Genomic DNA, 26,828 nt, shown 5'->3' with positions numbered 1-26,828 from the left:
AAGTGAGTGCGGGTATGATACCAGTACTGATACCAGTGTGAGGATTTTTCAGTGTCAACGTCATCTCAGAGGGCTGCACCAGATTACTGTTTCTTTGATTTTCTTTCTGTGAAACTTACAGGTTGAGAGAGACCTAGTACAGACCACAGAGCTGAACACTTTCTCCTCCTGCATAGCAGTAGCTGAACAGACCAGCACTGTTGTTGTCATCCTTTGTCTGGCGCACAGAGCACTAGCTGTGAAGAACTGGTTTCTTTTCTACTGTCAAGTATCAATTCCCCACCTGCTGCCTCCTGCCAGATCGATCCGTAGGCAGCAATGGAGGAACAGGTACTAACTGTGCTAGATTTTCAAGGTACTGAAGTGCCTGTTGGTGAAGAGAGGCCCTAGTGGCATTTACAAGTGAATATGCTGCTGTCTGTGAAATCACCTCTTCACAACTGGAAAAGCAACAAAGTGTCTCGGCCTGTTTGTTCATAAATACCTCACAATACAGTCCAGAATTTGTCTTCAGTAGCAGCCTGCACAGTGTGTCCCCATTCTCCACTTACAAGCCCACCACTTTTTCCTCTGCCCATCCTTGATGAGTTCAGGGCATTCAGGAAGATTTTGCCCTGCCTCGGATTTCTTCAGTCAGAAACAGGATGAAAATGTCACCTTTTGTTTTCCAAAGGTTCTTTCTGAGGTTTCTCCATGTGCGCATGTATGAAGGAAATCTTGTGGCAGCCTACGGTTTGCAGCAACTTCAACTGTGTTGTGTGCTGGAGAGGGCTAGAAAGTAGTTGGTGCACCAGAATGCTATGGAAGAAGTCATTTGAAAGAGATAAAGGAAGAATCCTTGGCTTCTGGTGTTTGGACTAATTCCTAAAAGTTGTCTGCTGTTTCTGTCAGACTGAATAAATTACCTGATGACTCTGAGTGAAATTGTCGGATGAGTTTTCACTGCATCGTCTTTTGGCCAATGCTTTTTTCCCCTACACACCATTTTGGGGAAATGCTTTGTTCCATACGTGACTCCTGTGTTTTGTTTTTTATTTTATAGAATAGACTGACATATTAATTCCATGTAATTTTTAATCTATCTCCTTTCTTACTCTGCGTCTTCATGGACTTCTCTTTCTATTTTTTCTGCCTCATCCTCTTATATATTCTGTTCTCTTCTGTTGTTGTTTTGCCAAGGTTTCCTTTCTGTTCCCTCTACTCATTACATCTGCTCCCTGTCTTTCTGTCATGCACATATCTACATCAAGACATGCCAATGGTATGCATGCCTACACCACACATTTTAGATTCTGACTACCCAAAAACAGAAAGTGTTTTTCTACTTGCTTCCAAAATCTGTTTAGTTTCCTACTTACCTCCTGTGTTATGAGGCAAGAGCAACATTGATATTTGCTGGGTTAAATGTAACATTGGTTGTTAAGAAAGTAATGGATTGTAAGAGAATAATGCAGTTTGTTATTGGAAGATTAAAATAGATTTTCCGGTTTAACTAATGTCAGCACCTGTTTGTGATAGTGGAAAACTCAGGGCTCCAAAAAGTCACATTTGGAGCGCCCATGGACATGTTAACATGTTGTTATCTGCCCTCATGGATGATGCTCATGCATCCTTTGGAGAGCCTCTGTGTAGCTGCCTGGGCCTGGCACGATCCTCACCTCCTGCCTAAGCACACAAACATCGATTACTTTTTTTCCTTCAAGCTTTGGAGAGCAAATCTCAGTCTCTCCAAGCCGAGTGGCAAGCTAGTTCTTTGAATGGACTGCAAGTCTCGTGCTGCAGGAGGCTTGGGCAGAGAGATGCGTGTAGTCTGAGACCCAGCTTTTGCTGTGGAGTGGCCCAATTTTGTGCAGTTTTAGTCTGAAATAGATTGCAAAAAAAGATAACTATATATTTTTTAGTTTGTTTCTGAAATTAACACCCTGGTTTTTAAATGTTACTTTTGTCTCAGTCAGAGATTTTTCTTTGCATATTCTTTTTAATGGGCAAAACAACTTGATATAAAACAGTATACTTGATTAAATGAATTTGCAGAAATCCCGATGCGGTTCCATGAAACCTATGCTACCAACCCTTTAAAAAGAGGGTGAGGGAAGGAATGATGTTGTTTGGACCACCTCAAGCTATCTGTATTGTGTGCTTCTTTGAAAAGAGTAGGAATTCTGAGAAAGCAGTGAGAAACGGGAAGTAGTCCCAGGAATATTACTGCTCTTGTAGCATTCATATGACAAGCTTTGAGTTATTCAATGAATAAAGTTAGATGAGATGCTGCCTTCAAGCATAATTTAGCTGCTCCATCCAATGGATACTAATTTGAGCAGACTGGCTAGTATGGTGACTTAATTGCTTTCAGCATGATTTGCATTTCTTAATTTTTGAGTTATCACCATATTTCTATCCTAGTGATACGGCAGTAACTTGTTTTTTCAGCTGGATGATGTGTTATTTCTTTGAGAAGCAGTAAGAAGCAAGCTTCATGTGGTCAGTTTGTGGACTTAATTTCTCTGTGTATTTATTAGTCTGTATGTAGCAGAGTGAAGCTGCATTAGGTGCTGGCACTGAGGGAAAGTCTCGTGATACTCTTGGAAAATTCCAGAAGGAAAACCGTAGGCCATTGCTAATTGCTTTGCGATTAACTTCACTAACATTTTTATATGATTTTTCTGTAGCAGGATGATGACTATCGACCTTTATCCTTGTCTGGTCATGTTGGTTTTAGTAGTTTACCAGATCAACTGGTTAAAAAATCCATGCGTCGGGGCTTCTGCTTCAACATCCTTTGTGTTCGTAAGTACTATCTGGGTGTTTTAAGGCTTTAGTAGCATACCCATCCTTAGGAAGTGACTGAAATTTAAATCCAGTTGCAATGCTAAACTCTTTCTTTAATGTTAAACATGATCTATAATTCCACGCTTTCCCCCAGCTTTGCTTATTTGTATCCATCCTTTGTTTTTCTATTTAACATTGTCATCAACAGTGTGAAGACCAAATATGATGCAAAATGTATTTATTGATTTATGGGCAGCTTCTTGGATTCTTTTGAGTAAACTACACTACTTTTACTGTAACAAAGAGCTTCAAATCAAAACCTCCTGAAATTCCAAGGTGGTCTTACTGAAGTATTTCTATACTTATCAAATGTTTTCTCTAGTATTTTATCCTTACTCAGAAAACCCCTGTGTTGAACCCCGTGGTTTCACAGCTAGTTACTTAGCTTTTAAAATCTGTAGGAAAGTAGTTCACACTTTTAAAGAAACACAAGTGTCAAGAGACTGTTCTGCTTATTGCTTATTAGCGGGTAACTCTTTTATCTGTAGGATGAAAAAATTAAGTAGAAGATACTTAGTGCTCATTATGAAGAGGGAATGCAGGCAATCATTTTGCTCAGAGAAATCAGTTGGCAATTTTCTGTGTTTATTTGTTGAGTTCCTGTGATAACACTTTGTATGCTTAGAAGGTACTTATTTGATGTGCAAAATGTCTTCCCTCACCCTTTTATTTAACTTTAGGGGAAACTGGAAGTGCGAAATCAACCCTGATAAACAGCTTATTTAACACGAGTTTTGATGACCCTGTGTCAACGCATTTTCTGCCAAAAGTAAAACTTAGAGCCCAGACTTGTGAACTGCAGGAAAGTAATATTCTTTTGAAGCTGACCATTGTAAATACAGTGGGATTTGTTGACCAAATGAACAAAGAAGATAGGTAAGTGCCCTCTTATTGCTGTGATATGCAGAAATTTTGGTCTTCAATTGCAGTTGATTTTTCTTTGGACTTTGTAGTAAATACTTGTCTTGCATATACTCCAAATATTTGGTTAACTGTTTGTGTACCAAAGTAAGCATGTTTTTCTTCTCATCTAGGAAATTATTTGAGAGAGTAGATGAACTCTGCCCCTTTCTTTATGATATGATCTTTTATAAATGTATGTCAGTAATACATGCAATAGTGACTTTGTTTTGGAGTGGAGGAAAACAGGGAGAAGGTCAGTGAGAGACTTTGTAAACAAGCAAACAGGTTACTGTAGATTATATAGATTAGATGTATAAGGGGGTTAAAGCCTTTGATTGGAACATATTGAAGACCATAAACTGGAATGAACATCAAATGGATTTCTGAAGTCCTTTGTTTTTCATGTCGGGCAGTTTGATCAGAAGATGTAGAGATACCACCCACTAGTGTCTTTCAGAACTGCTTTTGAGTCTGCCTTTATGAGTTGAAGATTTTAGAATACTGAATTGTCTCTCAGCACACTTTGTTTCTTTTATCTAAATTGTAAGGCGTTTTAGCAATTCTTTGTGATATATGGGTGCCTAAATGGTAGTAGTTATAAATGAAGGTTAGAGAGTCACATTAACATTGTCATGAGAGCAGTGGCTTATGATATGACTGGAAAATAGTTACTGCTTGTGACTTGGATGAATGAGATGCAAGTATTAGAATAGATATTCGAGGATTTGCTGTGTGGTGTAGGAGCTGCCTTTTAGTCCTCCTTTCAATTTTGTGTGTAACAACTACTTCGGAATTTTAATAGCATTTGATCTGGTCTCTAAACTTTGTGTAGTAGCAGAAATGTAAGGACACACTGCCTTTACGCCTAGCAACACTTTCTTTTAGAAAGCAGATTATAGTCTCTTTTTAAATAGGATAAAGTATGCTTAAACTGTACTTATAGCAAATCAGATTTACATTGTTCTCTTGCATTCCTCCTTTTTAATTTTTGTCTATTGTTTAAGAGCTCTCTCTTGTACAGTACTTCAGAAGATAAAGGAGGTCCTATTACTTGGTACTGGTAATGACATATTCTTTCTTTTCTTGTACTGTATCAAAGAGATTTTTGTATCTTCCTTGTATCTAAGAGTCTGCAGTTGCACAGCTTGATTGCAAAAATTTATAAAACATCACTTGGGAAAATCGGTTATAATCATAACTAAATTTACGTAGCTTTTGTTCACTAATAGGAACTAGGAAATTATCTGTTATCAGGTGCACCATTCTTTTTTGAGTAGCATTTCAGAAATCAAGATCACTCTGTCCATTTAACTTTCTGCTGTAGATACCTGAGCAGCCTTTTGACAGGTAAAGCAAAAATCCCCAAAATGTTACAAGAGGAATTCCTTTCCTAATTTGGCTCCGTTCAGGGCTAGCTAATCACTAGTTGTTAAATTTTGTTTCTTACAGCTGTCAGCCAATAGTGGATTATATAGATGCACAATTTGAAGCCTATCTCCAGGAAGAACTGAAAATTAAACGTTCTTTATTTAACTACCATGATTCTTGCATCCATGTTTGCCTCTATTTCATTTCACCTACAGGCCGTTCCCTGAAACCCTTAGATTTATTAACCATGAGAAGCCTAGACAGCAAGGTAAGACTTTGAAACAGAGTTCCAGGAATTTGTCTTACTTTCTGAAGCATCTTGCAGTTTTTAGGCCCTCTACCACCTTTCGGTTCGATATCTCTGTGTTTGGTTTTGGGATGTTTTTAGTACTAGTATTCTGAACTTAAGGTATACCTGAAGTTCTGCAAGTAGCTTGCAGCTCATCACCTGTTTATTTACAAAGAAAAAGGAGAGAGACATCTGGCAAGATGCTGAAAAAAGAAGCAGTACGAGATGTAAAAAACAGAATAAACCCATGCCAACTTTACTTTTAACAAACTGTTACATGTGTCTTATTGTGATTGGACAGGGTACCCTCCATGAGCACTGTCATATTTCTAGTTAAGCTCGTTTATAGTTCTCTATTGAGTTTTGGGACTGCTGGAAAGTTGGCATATAGAAAGCTTTGCAGCATTGTGAAGATCTTTGTTGCGGATAACCAAAGAGGCAAATGCCATTAGCAGAACACCCTGCCAGCATGGCTTTTTCTAAGATAGGCTGCGTTAGTGTTTTAAATGTCGCATCTTGATTTGTTTTGAAAGCTTTAAAATAGCAGTTTCTAATGTGATTACTTGCACTTTCTAAATTCTTATATTTTTTCCTGTAATGGGGCTGGATGAAGCTAAATGTTTAGCCCATTTTAAGAAACCTTTTGTAATTTGGGTTTAATTTGTTGAAATTTTGAGAAATTCAGTCACTTAAATGCATTTGTTTTTCCTCTAGCTCTTTCCTTTGTGTTTTATTAACATCTCTCCCAAAGCTACATTTCTTCCTGTGTTTGCTTGTTCGTGAGATGTTTGTCCAAGATAACAAGGATCAGATCAGCTGTCTATTCCATATTTGTGATTGATGAGCACATTTGGGATTTTGTAGTTTTGTTTGTGAATGCATTTTGCATTTTGAACTTTCTCAATAGCACAGAGCAAGTGTGGGGAGAAGTATGGTGGGACAAAGGTAGGAGAGACAGGGTCACTGCTTTCCTTATGCCAGATTAAAATGTTTGTGAAAATATCCTGTAATATGCACTGAGAGCTAAAGAGCCTTGGTACTAGAATATGGGACAGTCTCATGGAACATATTGTTCTACTCAGAGTTTTGAAGTTGGAGGTTGTGTTAAACCACAGAAATACTTGGCATCTAGGTTGTGCTCTCATAAACTGAACTACCTTTAAAACAGTGTATCTTCCAAAAGAAAAAGGAAATAGATCCATGAGTCCCAGCATCCTGAGGAAGATTTTCCCATCAGGATAAAATGAGCGTAATTCTGCTTTGGGGAATTTTAGCTTCTAGCCACCTACTCTCCTACTTCCGTAGGAGGCTTGCCAGACTGGTCAAGGGAGCTTTAAACTAGATGTGTTGGGGGAGGGGAGCATCATTCCATCCCATCACACCCAGTCAGTTGCCAGCACCTATAATAAATGCTCGAAGCAATGTAGAGATATTCCAGCCGCTCCAGCCAATGAGCCGGCTTCATTTGAAGCTCGGCTCAGATGCCTCTATACAAACACCCGCAGCATGGGGAACAAACAAGAGGAATTAGAGATGTGTGCACGTCTACAGGAGTATGATATAATAGGCATCACAGAAATGTGGTGGGATGGCTCCTATGACTGGAGTGTTGGAATGGAAAGTTACAGGCTCTTTAGAAAAGACAGGCCTGGCAGGCGGGGAGGGGGAGTTGCTATTTATGTTAGGGATAGGCTGCAGAGTATGGAACTCTGTCTGGGGACAGGTGAGCAGTCAACAGAGAGTTTGTGGGTCAGGGTTAAAGGGAGAACAGTGATGGGGGACATTAGCGTGGGGATCTGTTGCAGACCGCCTGATCAAGAGGAATCTGTGGATGCAGCATTCTACAGACAGATAGGAACAGCCTCACGCTCACAGGCCCTTGTTCTCATGAGGGACTTCAACCACCCTGACATCTGTTGGAGCAATGGTACGGCCCGGCACAAGCAATCCAGGAGGTTCCTCGATTGTGTGGAAGACAACTTCCTTCTGCAAGTAATAGAGGAGCCGACAAGGAGAGGTGCCATGCTTGACCTCGTGCTCACCAACGGGGAAGGGCTCGCTGGAAATGTGATGCTCCAGGGCAGCCTTGGTTGCAGTGACCACGAGATGGTCGAATTCAAGATCCTCGGACAGTGAGAAGAGCGTGCAGCAAGCTCACTGCCCTGGACTTCAAGAGAGCAGACTTTGGCCTCTTCAGGAACCTGCTTAGTAAGGTTCCATGGGATACAGCCCTAGAGGGCAGGGGGGCCCAAGACTGTTGGTTGTTATTCAAGGATCACCTGCTCCAAGCTCAGGAGTGTTGCATCTAAGCTAGAAGGAAGTGCAGCAGGAGGGCCAGGAGACCTCCTTGGATGGATAAGGAGCTGCTCAGGAAAATTCAAAGGAAAAAAGAGGCTTATAGAAAGTGGAAGTGGGGACAGGTGGCCTGGGAAGAATACAGGGATGTTGTCCAGGAAGCTAGGGACCTTGTTAGGAAAGCTAAGGCCCAGTTAGAATTGAACTTGGCTAGGGATGTTAAGGATAGCAGGAAGGGATTCTATAGGTACATTGCAAATAAAAGACAGACTAGGGACAACATGGGCCCTCTCTGGAAGCTATTGGGAGAACTGGGTACCCTGCATTTGGAGAAGGCTGAGGTTCTTAATGACTTCTTTGCCTCAGTCTTCACTGGCAAAGGCTCTGACCGCACCACCCAAGTCTTGGAAGGCAGACGCAGGGACTGTGAGAATGAAGACCTTAGGCCCACTGTAGGAGAGGATCTGGTTCGAGACCATCTTAAGAACCTGAAAGTGCACAAGTCCACAGGACCTGATGAAATCCATCTGCGAGTCCTGAAGGAGCTGGTGAATGAAGTTGCTAAGCCACTGCCCATCATATTTGAAAAATCATGGCGGTCAGGTGAAGTTCCCGACGACTGGAAAAAGGGAAATATAACCCCCATTTTCAAGAAGGGGAAAATGGATGACCCAGGGAATTACAGACCAGTCAGTCTCACCTCTGTGCCTGGCAAACTCTTGGAGCAGATTCTCCTGGAAGGCATGCTAAGGCACGTGAAAAACAAGGAGGTGGTTGGTGACAGCCTGCACGGCTTCACTAAGGGGAAATCCTGCCTGACCAATTTGGTGGCCTTCTATGATGGGGCTACGAAACTGATGGACAGGGGCAGAGCAGTTGACGTCATCTACCTGGACTTGTGCAAAGCGTTCGACACTGTCCCAAACAATATCCTTGTCTCTAAATTGGAGAGACATCAATTTGATGGGTCGACCACTCGGTGGATAAAGAACTGGCTGGATGGCCGCATGTTGTGGTCAATGTTGTCAATGGCTCATTGTCTGGCTGGAGACCGGTAACAAGTGGTGTCCCTCAGGGATTGGTGTTGGGACCGGTCTTGTTCAACATCTTTGTCGGTGACATGGACAGTGGGATTGAGTGCGCCCTCAGCAAGTTTGCTGATGACACCAAGCTGTGTGGTTCAGTTGATACGCTGGAGGGAAGGAATGCCATCCAGAGGGACCTTGACACACTTGTGAGGTGGGCTGATGCCAACCTTATGAAGTTTAACCATGCCAAGTGCAAGGTCCTACACCTGGATTGGAGCAATCCCAGGCACAGCTACAGGTTGGGCAGAGAAGAGATTCAGAGCAGCCCTGCAGAGAAGGACTTGGGGGTGTTGATTGATGAGAAAATGAACATGAGCCACTTCAGTGTGCGCTCACAGCCCAGAAAGCCAACCGTATCCTGGGCTGCATCAAAAGGACCGTGACCAGCAGGTCGAAGGAGGTGATCGTGCCCCTCTACTCTGCTCTCGTGAGACCTCACTTGGAGTATTGTGTGCAGTTCTGGTGTCCTCAACATAAAAAGGACATGGAACTGTTGGAACAAGTGCAGAGGAGGGCCACAAGGATGATCAGGGGACTGGAGCACCTCTGGTATGAAGACAGGCTGAGAAAGTTGGGGCTGTTCAGCCTGGAGAAGAGAAGGCTGCATGGAGACCTCATAGCAGCCTTCCAGTATCTGAAGGGGGGGCTACAAGGATGCTGGGGATGGACTCTTCATTAGGGACTGTAGTGACAGGACAAGGGGTAATGGGTTAAAACTTAAACAGGGGAAGTTTAGACTGGATATAAGGAAGAAATTCTTTACTGAGAGGGTGGTGAGGCACTGGAATGGGTTGCCCAGGGAAGTTGTGAATGCTCCATCCCTGGCTGTGTTCAAGGCAGGTTGGACAAAGCCTTGGGTGGCATGGTTTAGTGTGAGGTGTCCCTGCCCATGGCAGGGGGTTGGAACTTGATCTTAAGGTCCTTCCCAACCCTAACTATTCTATGATTCTATGATTCTATGACTCTAAATACTTGTGTTTCTGCTTTGGTTCAGAGACAGCATAGATCATGAACAACATGTAACTGTTGTTTTATCCCTTTGCAATGGATTCTTCTTTCTGATGTTACTGCAGAAACAGAAATAGACACAGACAAAAAAGTATATACTTTAACTGTAGTTTGGTTTCTGTCCGATTGTGAAACATGTTTGTGGTGCTTTTACAACTGTATTGTCCTAGAGGCAATTCAGAACTCAGGATTTTCCAGGATGTGGAAGTCCCTGGTCACATTTGCTGAGTACAGGATTCTATAAAGAGAAGGTGGTACAGGAACATGCATACATCAAGTGTATAAGTCTGTCAAAAGTTCTCTTTAGTTTCTTCCTAAATCCACCACAGTGTACACTGTTAGCTTTCTTATGGTCTGCTTGGTACAAAACAAGACTGGATTAAAGAGCTCAAAGGTAAAGAGGATTCTTGGAATAGGATAGGGTCATCCTATACTCAGTAATCCTGGGAGGAAAACCACAAACCTATCTTTGGGCAATTACTTTTTCTCTATTGTTTATAAATTGGATGACTAGCTAAGGATCTGTCCTCTGGCTTTTACACATTGGAAAGTCTTGTAGTTTTGCTTAGGATTGAATCACTACAGGTCAGCCAGGTTTCATTCACAGATTAAGGGAATCCTCTGTGTGCTTTCTTGCTGGGAACTAGTGATTTTTCAACTGTCACATCTGTGTTTTTAAGTAATTATTGCAGAATTACATATAGATTACTGTTAAGGCAGGGAATGATATGGATGTACCCTGTGAGGCTTAAATTTGTTGCTGATTTTTTTTTCTTCAGAAAGAATAATTTGAAATTTTTGTATTGATTCAGAGATACACGTAAATCATCCTGCAAGATAGCAACCAATAATAATTTCAAGTCCATGTATTTTTTTCCTTATCTATCGCATAAAGGGGCAACAGATGTTCTTAATGTAAAGTGTTAGGTGAAAATCTTAATTTAGAATAATAGCATGTTTTCTGACTAGGGGGGAATCAACACTACATTTCTGGCAGAAGGATGATGAGAGCATTGAGTTCGGTGCTAGCAAACAGAGACGTAATGCACATGGATAAAAATGATCCTAGTGATTTTATATACTCAATCTACATTGCTATTCAGTGAGGCAGTCTCAACTGCCTCTTCCCATTGTGCATGCTTAAGATTTTTGGGCAGCCAATTCCCTGGATGAGGGAACTGATTGAAATTGAAAGCTAAAGATTTTTGCTTCGTTAGGGAACTGATCAAGCTGAAAAGTAATCTGTTTCCTTGGACAGTGGCACAGATTTTAGTTCTATCTGGCAATGAGCAGCTGCAGGCAAGGGGAAGGACAAGACTGTATTTTTTATTTAAATGTAGACATTTTTGGGGGGCTTTAAAGTGATTCTGTATTAATGGTCTATAACTTTGTAGCAAAATTCAATTTTGTAGCTATTGAAAGTTGGTTGTAGCTGGGGAAGGGGCTGGAAGGGAGCCAGTTGGTTTCTGAGTGAGCACAGGAGGGAGCACTGGGACTTGGGGCATGCCTATATGTGACACAAATAAATACAGTTTATGTCTCTTGTTAGTTCAAACATGTGCTTCCCATTAATGCTATTGTTGGATGAAAGCACCAGGATACTACTTTTCTAAGTTTACTACTTAGATGCTGCAAGCGGAAATTAATTTTGTTTAACAAATTAAACAAAGATAACTTTTTTGTTGCATATCTAAAGCCAGAGTAGTATAGCTTTTAAATTTTAATGCAGTGGTTGTGATTTAGCACCAATGTTGACAGCTGTAATCAGTTTCTGGTGATTCTGCTTTTCTTTTGTTACTGGACTCTTCAGTAGTCTTTCTCTGCTATTCATTATCTAAGAAATTCTTTCCCAATTTCCCAACTTCCACAAGGAGTGCTTGAAAGCTTTCCATTTTGAAAATCAGCATAAAGGCCAGTTTGATTCGGAAGACTCTATTCCATCCATTTTTAAACCTATACAATAGAAAACCTAAATAGATGTCCCTCAGCTAATCTGATTGAAGCCATGAATTCCTCCAAGCTGCAATAGACTGTTTATACAACCCAAAATCACCTATGTTATTAAAAGAAAAAAACCTAGCATTTTACTTGTGTTTAGACATTGCCCCATATGTGCTTAGGTTGCGTATGCTACCTGTATGTGGTTATCATCAGATAATCTTAGCAGTCGTACGTTGGAGTTGGAATGCCTTTTTGTCTTTTTCTCATCTGGATGTTTTGGTTAAGACACAAGACTTATTTCAAAAACATCCATTTTGAATCCATTCTGAGATTCCATGCCCAGGCATTTCCATTCAGACAGAATATTCAGAATAAAAAGTGTGTGGTTTTTTTTTTAATTTAATTTAATTTAATTTTATTTTATTTTATTTTATTTTATTTTATTTTATTTTATTTTATTTTATTTTATTTTATTTTATTTTTCTTCCTTCTCCCACTCCCCTCCTCCTCCTTTTTGCATCTGTGATCACGGAAATCTGTAAAATTCTCATCTTGAGAAATGTGGAAGAATTATTTGTATTTTCTCCCCAAATATTTGGACACTGGCATTAAATCTTTGTATCTAGTTCTGAAAAATGTGTATTTTGGGAGTTATGGTAGTATTTTTAAGAAAAATTTGGCATCTACTAAGTTACTGTCATAATTGGTTTAGGAAATAGGGCAGTTTACCTTAGTAGAACTGAATTGTGAGTTCTGAATAACTAATGCAAAGACTGGTAAGCAAGATGCTTCAGTCTTTGCCATTCATATGCTCATAGCAGATACTTCAGAAATGATCTGCTGTAGTGGTGAGGTGAACAAGATGTTGCTGTAGCTGAAAGGACCCCAAGGAAGCAGCTCAAGGGTAGGCAGGCTTTGGTAGCCAGGTTCCTTTTCTTTTTGTATTTATACTGTCAACTTTCATTTAACACCTGAACCATGTACCCTTAAACTAAACCAAGCTATTTTATTAGCAGAGATAAAAAAACTTAATGTCGTTTAGTTAATAAGTAGGCGTTGCTGTTCTGAGCGCTAAAGTGTATGGGACCTCCTTCCTCATTCTTTTCTCAGAATCAATTAATTTTAAGCAAGTATATTAAATAATCTGTCGTTATTTTGTTAAATGATGCCAGTGAATGTATTTTTCATGGTTTGTGAAGCTTTGATAATAACTGATGGAAAAGTTTGGACTGCGGGGAAAGTTTTGAAAAGCTCATCACCAAACAATTTAATTTATAAGGGATGTCACCTCAAAATTGAAGTCTTACACATTTCATATAATTTATGTCATTAATAGGTGTACATTATACCAATTATAGGCAAAGCAGACAGCATTACTAAAAGCGAACTACAGAATTTCAAGAACAAAATCATGTCTGAATTAGTAATCACATCCAGATATACCAGTTTCCAACTGATGATGAAACCGTTTCTAAAATGAATGCCGTCATGAATGTAAGTAAATGACAAAAACATTGATATTTTAGTACTAAAGCATCACTCTGTAATGCTGATTCATGCCTGTTTTTTCACCATTACCTTCAGGCTTACAGGTTTGTACATAACAAGTTTGTTTATTTTTCTCTCTTCCTAAAAAGCTCATCTGTTTTGTTTTGTTTTCTTTTTCTCTCCTACTCCCAAATCTTCCTGTTGCTCTGCTGTTGATACCACTTGTTTTAGGAGGCTTTTTGTTTTCTGGCTCAGCAACAGAAAGGAGGTTCTAACTCATAAATACTTCTTCTAATTTCTGTATAATTAGTATTTAATTGCTAACATAGATGGGCAGATTGGCTTTGCTGTTTTCCTCAACAAATACTACCTTACATCTGTTAGGAAAGATATTCAAGTGCTTTGTTTCTCCAGTTTTCTCTGGTCATTATCATGCCAAGTCTTACATCTGCTTTTTCCTTTTATTTAGTACTTTACTTGAAATTAGGACAGATTTTCTGTGGGGATAAAAAATCAGATATACTTCTGGCTTCTTACTATTGTCCTTTCAGGTCCTCCCAGGAGTATCTGCCAGCTTCAACTAAGCTTGTGAAGCTAGATGTCTTTGCTTTGAGCACTCTGTATTTGCTGTTCATGTGCATATGTTTGTAGATGCACATGAACATAACGTTTGCATGTAGGGTGTTTGAAAGTATAGAGGAGAAGCTGGTATGCTGGAGTGTGTGGCTCTGCAGTCCCAACCTCTGTCACTTGTGCCAGGGAGTGAGAATGTGGAGGCTGTCATTCAGTAACAGGTCTTTGTGCTGTGAGGAAAGGTGATGGTCTGTTACCCTTTCATGTGCTGTGAGGAAAGGTGGTGGTCTGTTACCCTTTCAATAAATCACTAATTCTGCTAGTGATTTATTTTCTAGGTAATGATTTATTTATTTATTTTTTAAATTGGGTCAGTTGTTGTGGGTTAGCATGTAGATACCCACCCTCTATTTGTATTTCTGGCCATTTGGCTGAGCCCACAGCAGTAACCATACCTCTGGTTCAAACCTGTGATTTTTCTCTGGGGATATGGACTCTGGCTGAATGCAAATCAGAGGGATGTGTTCTGGTGTGGCTTTCTGTTTACTGCTGATATGATTTCTGATGCAGCTCAAGATGTAATCTACTGCCTTTGCTACTGAGGCAGACCTGCTGAATCAGGTCCAACCTGTTGTCCACTGGGAGCCCCATGTCTTTTTCTACAAAGTGACTTTTCAGTCATATCCTAGCATTTGCTGGAGCATGGGGTTATTCACCTTGATGTGGATGACTTGGCATTGCTCTCCTTTGAACCTCATGAGGTTCCTCTTTGCCCGTTTCTCCAGCTTGTCGACGTTCCTCTGAATGGGCAGTGCAGTCATAGAGTCATAGAATCATAGAATAGTTAAGGGTTGGAAAGGACCTTAAGATCATCTAGTTCCAACCCCCCTGCCATGGGCAGGGACACCTCACACTAAACCATGCCACCCAAGGCTCTGTCCAACCTGGCCTTGAGCACCTCCAGGGATGGAGCATTCCCAACCTCCCTGGGCAACCCATTCCAGTGACTCAACACCCTCACAGTAAAGAATTTCTTCCTTATATCCAATCTAAACTTCCCCTGTTTAAGTTTTAACCTGTTACCCCTTGTCCTATCACTACAGTCCCTAGGGAAGAGTCCTTCCCCAGCATCCTTATAGGCTCCCTTCAGATGCTGGAAGGCTGCTGTGAGGTCTCATCTGATCTGTCAACCACTCTTGGTTTTGTTATTGTAGTAGTTTGACTATATCTCCTCAAAGTGGTCTTTGTTTGAAACTGCCTGTTGGCTTTTCCTGAAATGGTGTTTTTTCTCTCCAGTTTATTTCTGAAATGTTTGATTTTCAGTTCTGACCTAAGAATGCTGAGAGATAAGACTGTATTGGTGTGACTCTTGCAGGGGCACATGCCATTTGCAGTAGTAGGAAGTGACGAAAAGGTACAAATTGGAAACAAAATGGTGAGAGTTCGTCAGTACCCTTGGGGCACTGTACAAGGTAAATGAATTCTCAAAGGTATTTTTACAAGATTGTTATTGTTGCAGTATAAAATTCACCAATACTTAAAGGGGCTCATATTATCCACTGATGCCATATTGATTGTATTTTGGATCAGCAGTTTAAGGAGTTTAGCAATTAATACTTGAGGTGTGCACTAACTGGTAGTTCCATCAGCAATGATCCAATCATTGGAATCAAACTGTGAGACAGTGTATGTAATATTTGGGTAGGTTAATATGGTAGCAGTGCCTCTAGTAGTACCAAATTTCAAAGTTTCATGACTGTCAGTAGAGAAGAGGGGAAAAAAAGAGCGAAATTTATCATTGTTCAACTCAAACAGGAAACCAGGGTGTGTTGGAACATGTTCACCAGTACTTAGTTAGTGCTTCAATGTGTATATTTGAAATTATAAGGAATTATGAGATGTATAGGAAATAACAAGATACCTTTTTGTGGAATTATAATTGGTAAACAAAATAAATGAATGCTGAAAAAATATATTTTGACAATTTTGCTAGTTATGCATAGTAATAAAATCTTCCTTTTTTAACTCATTAGTGGAAAATGAGAACTACTGTGACTTTGTAAAGCTTCGTGAGATGCTTATTTGCACAAATATGGAAGACTTAAGAGAGCAGACTCATGCACAACATTATGAGTTGTACAGATGGTGCAGACTGGAAGAGATGGTCTTCAGAGACATGGGTCCAGGGAACGAATCAGTCAGATAAAGGACTGCGTGTGCAGCACTTGCTTTCAGCATCTATTCATTTCACATTTGACTGTGTCAACCCAATACAGAGCATACATAGAATAGTTTTCATAAGAGGGAAAAAGAAAAGTTGGTGTTTTTTTGATTGTTGTTTTGTTTTGTGTTTTTTTAAATCAGAGTAAGTATGTTGCTGTTCATTCAGTTATCTTCATGGAGAAGTATGTGGGATTATATGAACATTGCTTTTAAAGGCATACAAGCTGGTTGTATTTCTGCAATCTTTCTCTTTTATAATAAACCTGGGAATTTAATTTTTTGTCCTAGACAACGTAATTTTTCTTCAGGTACATGGACTTTATGCATTTTAGACTATTTTCATTATGTATCAGCATGCTGTTTTGTTTTCTATCAATGTCTGATTCTGAACAATGGTTTGGTTTTAATCAAAATTCAGAAGGAACTGAAGCAAAAACTTTTACAAAATCATTGGTTACACTGTTGACTTCTCATATTGTCTGCCATAATAACTAGCGTTTTCAGGTTAAGAAACCTCTTGCTAGACTATTGGAAGTTAATAGAGGAGAGTTAAGCACAGGGTTAGAGACACTTGGTTGTTTCATGCAGTAAAGCTGCTTTTTGCAGGAAATATTTACAATTTCTATATCCAGTTTATTTAATCTTTTATTTCCAGTTCTGTCATCTCCCTCTCACTCTTCCAACTTCCTTTGGTTGTTTTATGCATGGGACTGTATTTTATAAGTTGATAGAATCCTAATGGGGAAGAACTGATGCTTCAGGAGTTGTTCAAGTCTTCACAGTTTATCAAAGTGCTATTATTGCATAGTCATGGTGGGAAATACTGACTTAAACCAGACGTGAAAACAAAATAAGACTTTGCATCAAGAGCAATTTCTAGTGCTTTGAACCAGCTGGTTTGTTTACTTCTTGTTTTACCTAGTCATCAGACTGTCTTTACCCATTCTGTTTTGGTAAAAAAACTCCACAAGAAAGCAAACTTTTAAATGGCTTCCCTCCAAATAGTTTTTTTTTTAGTGGGTTAAATTCTTTGCTTTCACCTCTGCTTTGCACAAATGTTCTAAGGCAGTTGCGGTTACTGTAACTTACAGTTACAGCATTTCTTCCACTTTAATCAGGTCCAATTTATATATTGTTCAAACAATAATAAATAAGATTAATGTGGCCAAGGAAAATGCTGGATGTGGGCACTTGTTTCTCAAGTCTTAATGTCAAGGTGCATTTAAAGATTAGTTCATTTAGATGATCTTGAGCTACCATGAATCACAGTGGTCTCTTGACATTTTTCTTAACAAGAAATATCTATCTCATAAATAGAGAACCAAAGGTGAATGAGGTTTAAAACCAACTGAAACTGACCATAGACTTTTCCCATATTTAAAATTGGGACTGGATCTAGGATGCGTGGTTGTCTTGCAGTTATGTGGCATAGTGAGTGGCACTGACAGCTGAAAGACAAGGCCTTTTGTCTTTTGGGAGAGATATTTTATGATATCATAAAAAGGGAAGAGAATTTAGAGAATTTGTATGTAGTGTAATTGGCAGACTAATGTAGCCCTACCCATAAGGTATTTTACGGAGCTCCTAAGGGAATGATAAAAAGTGTCCTCTCAACAGTGTGGTAGAAACTGTCTCCTTCCATAGAGGAAGTTCCGTGCTACCTGTAAATTTCAATATCCTTCAGAATAGGGACTATCCTATTCTTCTAGGCAAAAATGTATTATTAAATTGGCATCCTCTTTGTCCTTAAAGACGTTTATAATATGTACACAAGAATGCTAAGATCCGCAGTTTTAAAGTATAGTTAATATAGCATAGCAGTATGAATGAACTGATGAATAAAATTTCAAGACACTTGTATAAATAATGGTTAAAATGCATGTTGAGAAGTTGTATTTTGTGCCTGTGATGTAGCTTTCTAAATACTAAATTTGGTAATTTGAATTGAGATTTTTTATGTAAATTTAGAAAATTTCTGCTAGACTTCAGTACTCTGCTGATTTCACTGCACTGGGGTTTGTAGCATTTGAACATGGACACTTGAGTAGCTAACATGTCCTGCCTTTTCGTGACATGTTGTCCTGAGTGAAAAAAGCTGCCTGTGAAGTTCCTGTACCACTCTTCTGTTTTTGAAAGTACAGCACTAGTTTATTCATCCAAAATTGTACACCACTGCAAAGCAAACGCAGTAATTCTTGGGTTTTCAGTTACCTTGTGGGATAGATAGCTTGTAAGCAGATCTGTAAAGGATTTCACTTGTATGTGTGAAAAAATGTGTTGGTAAGCTTTATGTTTATATAGGAGACCCGGAAAGAGATGGTTTAATCACACAACAGAAAAATGTATTTGCATTTTTATTACTAGGTGCAAGGAGGGAAAATAAAGATAGTAGTCTGAAGTGATGCTCTTGTGTGCACTTTCAGAAGTTCAAAAATACCTGTTCTCTACTCCTATATTTTTTGTGAATTTGTGTCATAATAACTTTTAAATTTGTTTATTTGCAACTGCGTTTGAAGAGTTAACTTTTTAATTAACCATACTTGCAGGGAGAATTAAGTTTACCTGCGCAGTCTGTTAGTCTGTCCCTAATAATTTATGAACCACCTCTCCACAACTTCTGTGAAGGGTTGGATGCTTCCAGGGGATTACACAGTTAGTGTTCTCACTGCAGGAAAAGCAGAAGACCTCTGTTCTTACCAGCTGTTGGCCAGCCAGTGTGCATTTGTTGTCATTAAATCATTACTTCTGAATCAAGTACTGTCTTTTGAAACCTGGGAACTTGGCAGTACTGCAGTAGGATGAGAAGGTCATGGGTGATTTGGAAGTAGCTAAGGCTACTGTGTGGGAAAGATCCGTGAAAGTACTCACAACGAGTAAAAAATATTTAGGAAGTATGGAAGGGCACTAGTTATATAGTTTAAAAGGTGTAAGGATGTGGGCAGGACTTTGGGTATTATAATCACTGAACATAAAATCATGTATAGGAATTTGGGCTATTAATTCTGCTGCTTTCAGGACGCCTGGTTTATACTGGTATTTTATCAAACCATTATTTGAATTGGATAGGAACAATTAGAATAACTTAAATTAATGGCTAATTGGGAATTTACTTAATCTCATTCCTTGCAAAGACAATATACAAAACTTGAGGGTTCGTTCCAAAAGGTCATGAGAATTTCAGTCACGTATATGCCATATCAGATTAAAGTATAACATGTGGTAAACTGCTTTAAAGAATCCACCATATGGTGCTTCGGGGAATAAATGAAATACCATCTAAGGCTAGTCATATTGGTATAATCTGGATTCCAAGCCATGAAAAGCAGCCAGTCTGGACTGGGCTTGGAAAGCCTGTTATGGCAAAATTTATATAATGGTTGATGGATAGCAGAGTATTTGGGATGATGCTTCATGCGTTTTATGCAGTATCTCTTGCATGTAAAACCCAGGAAGTGGTTTTATTATAATTTTTTAGTACTTAAAATGGGGATTTGCATTTCTATGTTATTTAAAAATAAAGATAGACCCTTTTTTGTGTGAATGGTCTAGTCCTGCCTTTTTGATGGTTCTGTTATGTCCATTAGGAATATGAATGAGGTTAATCTCAGCAAGAGATAATTGCTGAGATGTCCATAATGGAAAAATTTGGGGTAGATGAAAACAGAAATCTAGACATGAGGACTGCTTCCAGATAAACAAACTTCTAAATATATACACACCTAGTAACCTTAGATGTTTGCAAGGGAGGATTACTACTGTTTTGAAGTTGGACATTTTTTAAGTCTATTTTCCAGTCTAAGATGTGTTGTTGCTTAAGGGGACATTCTTGTTTTGAAAGCAAACTAATAAGTAAGAGCCTGCTGAAAAAAGCCGAAGGTTGATATTCAGGCTGTATGCTTGCATATTTGGATTCTCTGATGTTAATAATTTTCTTGTTTAGGTGTTTTTCTGTGCTCATAATCACAATTGGTTCTTCATCATAATTACAGTTAAACATGATTCATTTTTCAATCTATTTTGAGAATGATGAGAGAAAAACAGGAAGGATTGAGTAGTGTGAATAAGGTTATGTGTAGAGGAAGGTTGATATGACTCTAGTTGCCTTTTCTAAGAAAGGAAAACTAATATCTGAAAGGCTACTAGGCTTCTTTCTTAAGTAGTCCCTCAGGAATGGGATTCATCTGACCAACTGGAGACCTTTGCATTAGAGCTAAATATTTTGACCTCCTTATGGTAAGACTAAACCGCAATCAAAATGCCTTTTTTCATGCCTCCACTGGGAAAATGGTAATTATTTAGATCTATCACATCCTTAGTGTTGCTTAGTATTAACGTATGGAGTTCACTGAGTCAAGGGACCATGTTAAAAATACCTACTACTAGTTAACTTCTAAATTCTTTAGTTTTTCTGATATAGCTTAATTGATAGTCAAGTGTTATACAAAAAGTTACAAGTGTGGGTCTCAAATTTGAAAGCTTTTTTAAATTTAATTGAACAAACTGTAAAATGTTATGTAAATACCTGTGCTGTTTGTAGCACATAAACATTCTGTTCCACTGAGAGTTGAATTCGCTTCCGTCAGAATCTTTATTTATAAATGTAACGTGTTTGTTTTGCATCTTTATATTTAGCTTTCCATGTTCTATGCCTTATCCAGAGAGAAAAGCTGTGTGTTACAGCTATGCTTCTGTAGAAAGGTAGGCAATAGTGCTGTTATGAGGTATATAATGCATTAGTAAGGTATAGAATTTCTTCACAATTCCTTCCCTTCCTCCAAAACCTCAAAAAGACTATATTATTTAAATAATTATCATCTTAATTTTGCAAAAGGTTTTGTACAAGTATAAAATCCTAGAGGTCCAACCCATAAGAATGAAAGAACCTGTGAATTTGGTTTTCATAATGTGTTATATGAGAAGTAGTGAAAACAGTCTTCAGGTAAACTGAAAAGTGTTTTAATGTGAGCAGTGGATGCAGTAATGTTGAAAGGATTGGCTTAAGGTCTGGTGAATTATTTTCCCCTCCTCCCCAGACCTCCTAAACCCAAAGGCTGTTTGGATCATTATACTGCTAATATGTCAGACACAGAAGATGAAGCGCTGTTTTAATTTTGTCTTTGTGATTTCCAGAACAATTTCCAGAACAATTCAGTCCAGGCGGAGGGGGCATTTAAAAATTACGTTTTTATTTCTCCTCTTCCTGAAACATGTAATTTGCTTACTTCATAAATTCAGTGTCTTCAAAGTTAATCTTTTACTAGTTTCAAGACAAAATTGCTTTTACCTGGTAAACTAGCTTAGGTTGAGTCTAAAGGTGTCCTCATGGTGAAATGAAGGTGCGATTGCAACATGTTAGCTTAGTCTAGCACTTGTTCTCGTGGCTTTAATTGCACCCAAAGTCAGCATGTTAGCTAGTAGAACTGACACAGAGCTTGAAAGTGTGTACAGTGAGATTGATAGCACTAGAAAAACCTGTTTTGTAGCTTTATTGTTATTACATATGCTGTCTAAACTTAAAGATAGTTTGGATTAATATACCTGTGTGAAAACCATGCCCTTGTTTCACATGGTAGATGCAATTTCAGGATGATCTAAGTTGCTTCACAGCTGATAAACCCCCCTACCCCAAAAAACAAGCCCCAGAAGATTGTTGTTCTGAATGTGTTTTATTGCAATGTATTGCTCAAATAAGATAGAATTGGAAAAGTGCTCTGAACTTGAGAGGTTACAAACATTACATCGGTTATGTACAATTTCAAGATGATTTTTCTCTCTCTTTGGGTTATATTTGGAATACAAATAAGAAATTTCAGGATTGGGAAACTGGTCAGTCATCATTTTAAATACAGAAGAAAGCTGTTTAAGATTACTTATGCTCTAAATGATTAAGTTTTTAGATGTACTTTTTTGGTAAGTCTTTCCATTCTCTTTTAATAGAAACAGAAAAAGATTAGACTTAAAAACTGGTACAAAAGTGTGTATGTTTATTAAAAATCTAAACCAAATTTAAATATTTGGTAGATATATATATTTATTTTACCTCATAGTGGAAGGCATGAGATACCTGGCAAAGGACAATAACTCAAGATAGCTGAGGATGACTGACCAGTCAGCACTCAGGAGCTGTCAGAAACTACGAATGGTGTAAAAGAATAGCCCCAGAATAAAGAGCTGGAACTTTACCCATGGTTAGATTCGTTCAGAAGCCACATGTCCTACAAGACACCGGACAAATCCTTTTAGTTTTGTGATAGCCATTAGCACAGCTCTGATCCACCAGTTCTGTCTCTCTGGAATCTTGTGACTTAGAGAAGCTTGTGGTACATGTTTGGTTGGAAAAACTTGTATCATTAAGCCAGATATGCTTTTCAAAGGTAGTGTGCTCTTTGGTGTATGAGACACATCTGTGCACAAGCTCCATTCATTTTTCCGTGAAAAGCAGAACTTTTCCTGCCAGCACTGTGGTGATAGCAGTGGTGGTATAGACACAGAAAGGTAAGATGCTTCCTTCTGTTTAGGTTTGTTTATGAATTTTTATGTGGCAAGCTGTAGAAATTAATATTTCAGATGAATATTAATTGTTTAAATAATGTTCCAGATTGGTGGCATTCCACATTGACTAAAGCAGCGTACTGAACACTTACTTACATTTTTGGACTTTAGTCCACAGGAAGTCTGTGAAGTGGAGTGGTCTGAGTTCTACCTTGAACTGCAAAGAGAAGAGAAGGAGCTAGGACAACATTATGTGCAGAGAGAGAAGGAGAAAGCAGCAATGTTTAAAGAAGAAGAGCAACAGGTAAGCATGCCTGTCTGACTTAAGTTTGTTTGCTGAGATTTGAAATATTTAACTTTTTAGCATAATTTCCTGATATTTTGAGGGCAGTAATGTAATGTAAGTGATCAAAAGCAGATTGACTAATTAGATTGATTAGATTAGCACATTGATTAGACACAGCAAGCAAGAGACCAAGTCTTATGAGGAGCAGCTGAGGGATCTGGGTTTGTTTAGCCTGAAAAAAAGGAAGGTCAGGGGAGACCTTATCACTCTCTACAACCATCTGAAAGGACCCTTTAGCGAGATGTGTGTTGGTCTCTTTTCCCAGGTAACAAGTGAGATGACAAGAGGAAACAGCCTCAAGTTGTGCCAGGGGAGGTTTAGATTAGGTATTGGGAAAAACTTCTTCACTGAAAGGGTTGTCAGGCATTGGAAAAGGCTGCCCAGGGAAGGTGGAGTCACGATCCCTGCAGGTATTTAAGACATCTAGATCTGGCACTTAGGGTCATGTTTTAGTGGTGGACTTGTCAGTGGTAGGTTAACAGCTGCACTTGATGATCTTAAGGGTCTTTTGCAACCTAAATTATTCTATAAGTGGAAGTCTTTGGATTTTTTTGGAAGAAGGGAGCTTATAGTCTAAAGGCTTTGCTGGAAAGCTGGGACAAGTCAATAGGTAGGAGGTGATACGGTGAAGTAAAAGGGCTGATAAATATAATGGTTGCATGTTTCTTCGTCTTCTCTAGCAGTATCCTGAGAAACATCTGTATGCCATAGCAGCACTGTAAGTGCTTTCCATGCACAGTAGCTCTGTGAAAAACATGATTTCAGGAAAAAAATCCCATGGGTTGTTTTTCAGCCCAAGGGAGTGGGGCATATGTGCTTGTATGACCTCCAGGTTTAGTTATTAAATGTAAGTTCAACCCTCATGTTGAGAAGTTTGAAATTTGGGTGGGGTGATTTTGTTGGTCTTGTTTTGGTTTTAAAATCTCATCTATACCCAGCTGCCTTAAGAATATTTGGGGATGTGAGCATTTCTTGAATATGTTGTTGAAGATTAGTCCTGTCAAGCTGGACTGGCAAAACAGGATCTTCTCATCTACTTTCTGCCAGACTCTATCATGGTCATGCATATTTATATTCAAACACTTGTGTAATTGAAATTGGAAATTTGTGTTGACTTATTAATGTTCTGTACCTCAGTCTCCCAGCAAAGAGGTAGCAGTTTTTGCAAGGTGTTTAGGTGCATGTTTTATATGAGAAGGCTAAATACTTTGTTTTCTAAATCTGTTAAGTCCTGCATGCTACTTGCAGAGAAAAAAAAATCAGGTTCAGTCCTTCTCAGTATTAGGCTATCCAATTAGAAGAACACTTGGCCATATATCCTTTGATGTTTTCCTTCTATAATTTGTATCAGGTGGCTTGTGAGCTCTGCATACTGCAATTGAATTATGGCTGTTAGTTTTCCCAGTTCCTGATGTGGGAAAGTGATCATGCAGTCACTGTTAAGCAACACTTGTCATATACTCTTGCTGCTCATTATTTGAGAAGTGTGTATTTGTATCTGAAAACTAAAGAAAACCAGGAATTTCTGTTGTACTTCAGATTGATTTCTTATTCTTTATTCGGAAGAAACTTGTGCAGCATTACCACTCCTGAGACATACAGTTGCTTAGGAGCTTACTGTTTCTACCCTGAATGTTTTTGTTGGTATATCTGTTTTTACAATGCATCTAGTTAACTGTTGCAATGAAGTAAATAGATGAATATTATACATACACACACACATATTTATAAAATCTGACAGCTTTACTGTGTAGAACAGGCTTACTGTTACATTTATAATCTTAATTATTTCTTATGAGGGCAGGGAACTCAGAAGGAATAAAGGATGTTGTGAGGTTACGCAGGCTGAAAATTAGGTTTCCATCTGTACTTTGTGTCTGTAGTCTGGCTTCTGTGAGAACAACCTGATATGAGTGGTTATTTTTCTGGATTGTTGGTTTTAGTCTTACCAGTTCTAGGAAAGAACTGCAAATTTAAATGAGTTTTAACACAAGCTGAGGTAGGTTTTACTGTTTTATTGCAGAGGGGTTTTGTGTTGTGATATCACCACCTTGTGTTACTAGTTGGAAATATTTTTTTTGTGCTCTAAGCAGCAGCTGGCTAAACATGAACATCAAATGCAAATTCTTGAAGAAGTGCGTCTGAAATTAGAGAAAAAGAAAAAAGTTCTAGAAGATGAAATAGCTGCATTTCTTGAGAAGAAAGCTAATACTGAGTTATTCCAGTCAGAAGCATCTGTCTCTACCCTTGCTGTTAGTTTGAACAAAGGCAGGGACCACAAAAAATAAGTGCTGATGCTAGTCATCAGAGGCAGCAAGAAAAAACTTCTTCATGTACCACTTTTATAACACAAATTTAAGTAATCTTTCTTTTTTTTTTTTTTTTTTTTCCTTGAAGGAATTGAGGTTTTCGGCTGTAATTGCTGTGCTTTGGTATCAGAGATGAAGAGATTGTGACTGTTCACGAACAGAGCAAGAGGGAGAGGGAGAAGTTAGAGAGGGAGCGAAATTCACCCAGGGGATTCCAGAAATGACAAATTTGATTGCAGCACTGAGGTTTTGAATGTAGGATATGTTAGTTCTATGAAGCAATCTGATTGCTGCTATCACATAATATTGTGTATGTCTTCCTAGGACAGATTTTTGAGAAAGATTGATGAAATTGGCTGTAAAATTACACTGAGTGCAGAATATGACCTGATGAACATTTCACTTCCTTTATTTCTCCACTCCCAAACAAAAACCTCAAATAAATTGTGAAATATCAGAAATGTGTTCAAAATAAGTCTCCAGAATAACATGCTCCATTTTTTAATATATAAACATTGAATTAAATATTCACATATTAAATTGTTTTTCTCCTCCAAACCCAGAAGCCACTTGGCTAATTTTCTTTCCGATAAGCTACAACTTTACTGCAGATAACATTTTGTTGATTAATCTCTTACTGCAGTTGAAAGCAGATTTTTTGGTACACAAATTATTCGTAACTGCTACACTATGAAAAACTTTAAAAGTTAGATGGGTGCGCATTTTTGGGTGTATAATAGTAGCCTGCTTGTGTTTTTGCCAAAATTTATTGCATTTCAAGTAATGTTACTGAGTTCCTTTTCCTAAACTCTTTTTCCTGATTATACATATGAAAGTGGAATTGTTGGTAGTAGATGTCATTATCTGCACTATTATGAGTAACTCTCAACTACAGAAAATATTTAGATTTGTTTTCTCTGTTTTATTTCTTCAGAGTATGTTACGGTTTACATGCTTGCTATATTTTTCAGTTCCAGCTTTACATAATACTGATGATAGAAGAAGCAATATTGATAATTTCTCTTGAGAAGCAATGATTCACAGGGTGCTTTTGATGGTGTAGAAGCAGCAGTTTCTTAGTAAAGGATTTGGAAAGTATCTTTTGTTGCTGCATGCTGCAAAAGAAGGAATTTTGAAGTATGATCTGTACACATACAATGCAGTGATTACTGCAATTGCCATCAGGGACTTTCTGTTACAAGTCTGCCTTGATATGCCCTTGCCTTACACACATGTGGCCAACTTATTGTCATTTTAAGTGCATTGTACCAAAGAAAATGTCCCTGCCGTAAACAGTTCCATTCATAATATGAATGCTGTAGTAGAAAATTGTTCAGTGAGTGCATCCACTCTAACCTTTCTAAAGAGTTATTTTCATACGGTATGGTATATTACTCAACTAAATATTACCTAGTGCAAATGTTGATATAATTCACCATTTACTGATTTTGCTGACATGTTTTGTTTGTAGGCTTCTATGTACAAGCACTGTCCTAAATTTCAGGTATAATCTTTCTAATCAAAATGTATTCAGCTATTTTCAGTGCTGTACTGCTGCATGATATTTTATCTGACATTGCTAACTTAATATGGAAAGTACCTATAACTTTTTGATGCTTGTGACTGTAGTGTTCAGTTACAGCAGAGGCTAACTTTACAAAAACTATACTACAAGA

General features: G+C 38.5%; 1 protein-coding gene across 1 annotated transcript; it reads left to right on the top strand.

Moving 5' to 3' along the window:
* Positions 1 to 14: 14 nt before the first annotated feature.
* Positions 15 to 25,499, top strand: SEPTIN10 (septin 10; the record flags this gene model as incomplete). The annotated part of the gene is given in 18 exon segments (XM_080613536.1): positions 15 to 23; positions 122 to 268; positions 2,670 to 2,787; positions 3,510 to 3,705; positions 5,182 to 5,368; positions 13,058 to 13,145; positions 13,148 to 13,215; positions 15,158 to 15,254; positions 15,816 to 15,984; positions 20,638 to 20,703; positions 22,669 to 22,801; positions 23,527 to 23,561; positions 23,782 to 23,803; positions 23,809 to 23,833; positions 23,836 to 23,953; positions 23,955 to 24,106; positions 24,977 to 25,111; positions 25,477 to 25,499. Coding segments are annotated over 18 exon segments (1,788 nt in total).
* Between the last annotated feature and the right edge of the window lie 1,329 nt (positions 25,500 to 26,828).

This window comes from Psittacula echo (genome assembly GCF_963264785.1).
Source record: "Psittacula echo genome assembly, chromosome: 3".
Taxonomy (NCBI): domain Eukaryota; kingdom Metazoa; phylum Chordata; class Aves; order Psittaciformes; family Psittacidae; genus Psittacula; species Psittacula echo.
The sequence above is the reverse complement of the archived record's forward strand: the minus strand, read 5'-3'. Positions and strand labels throughout refer to the sequence as shown.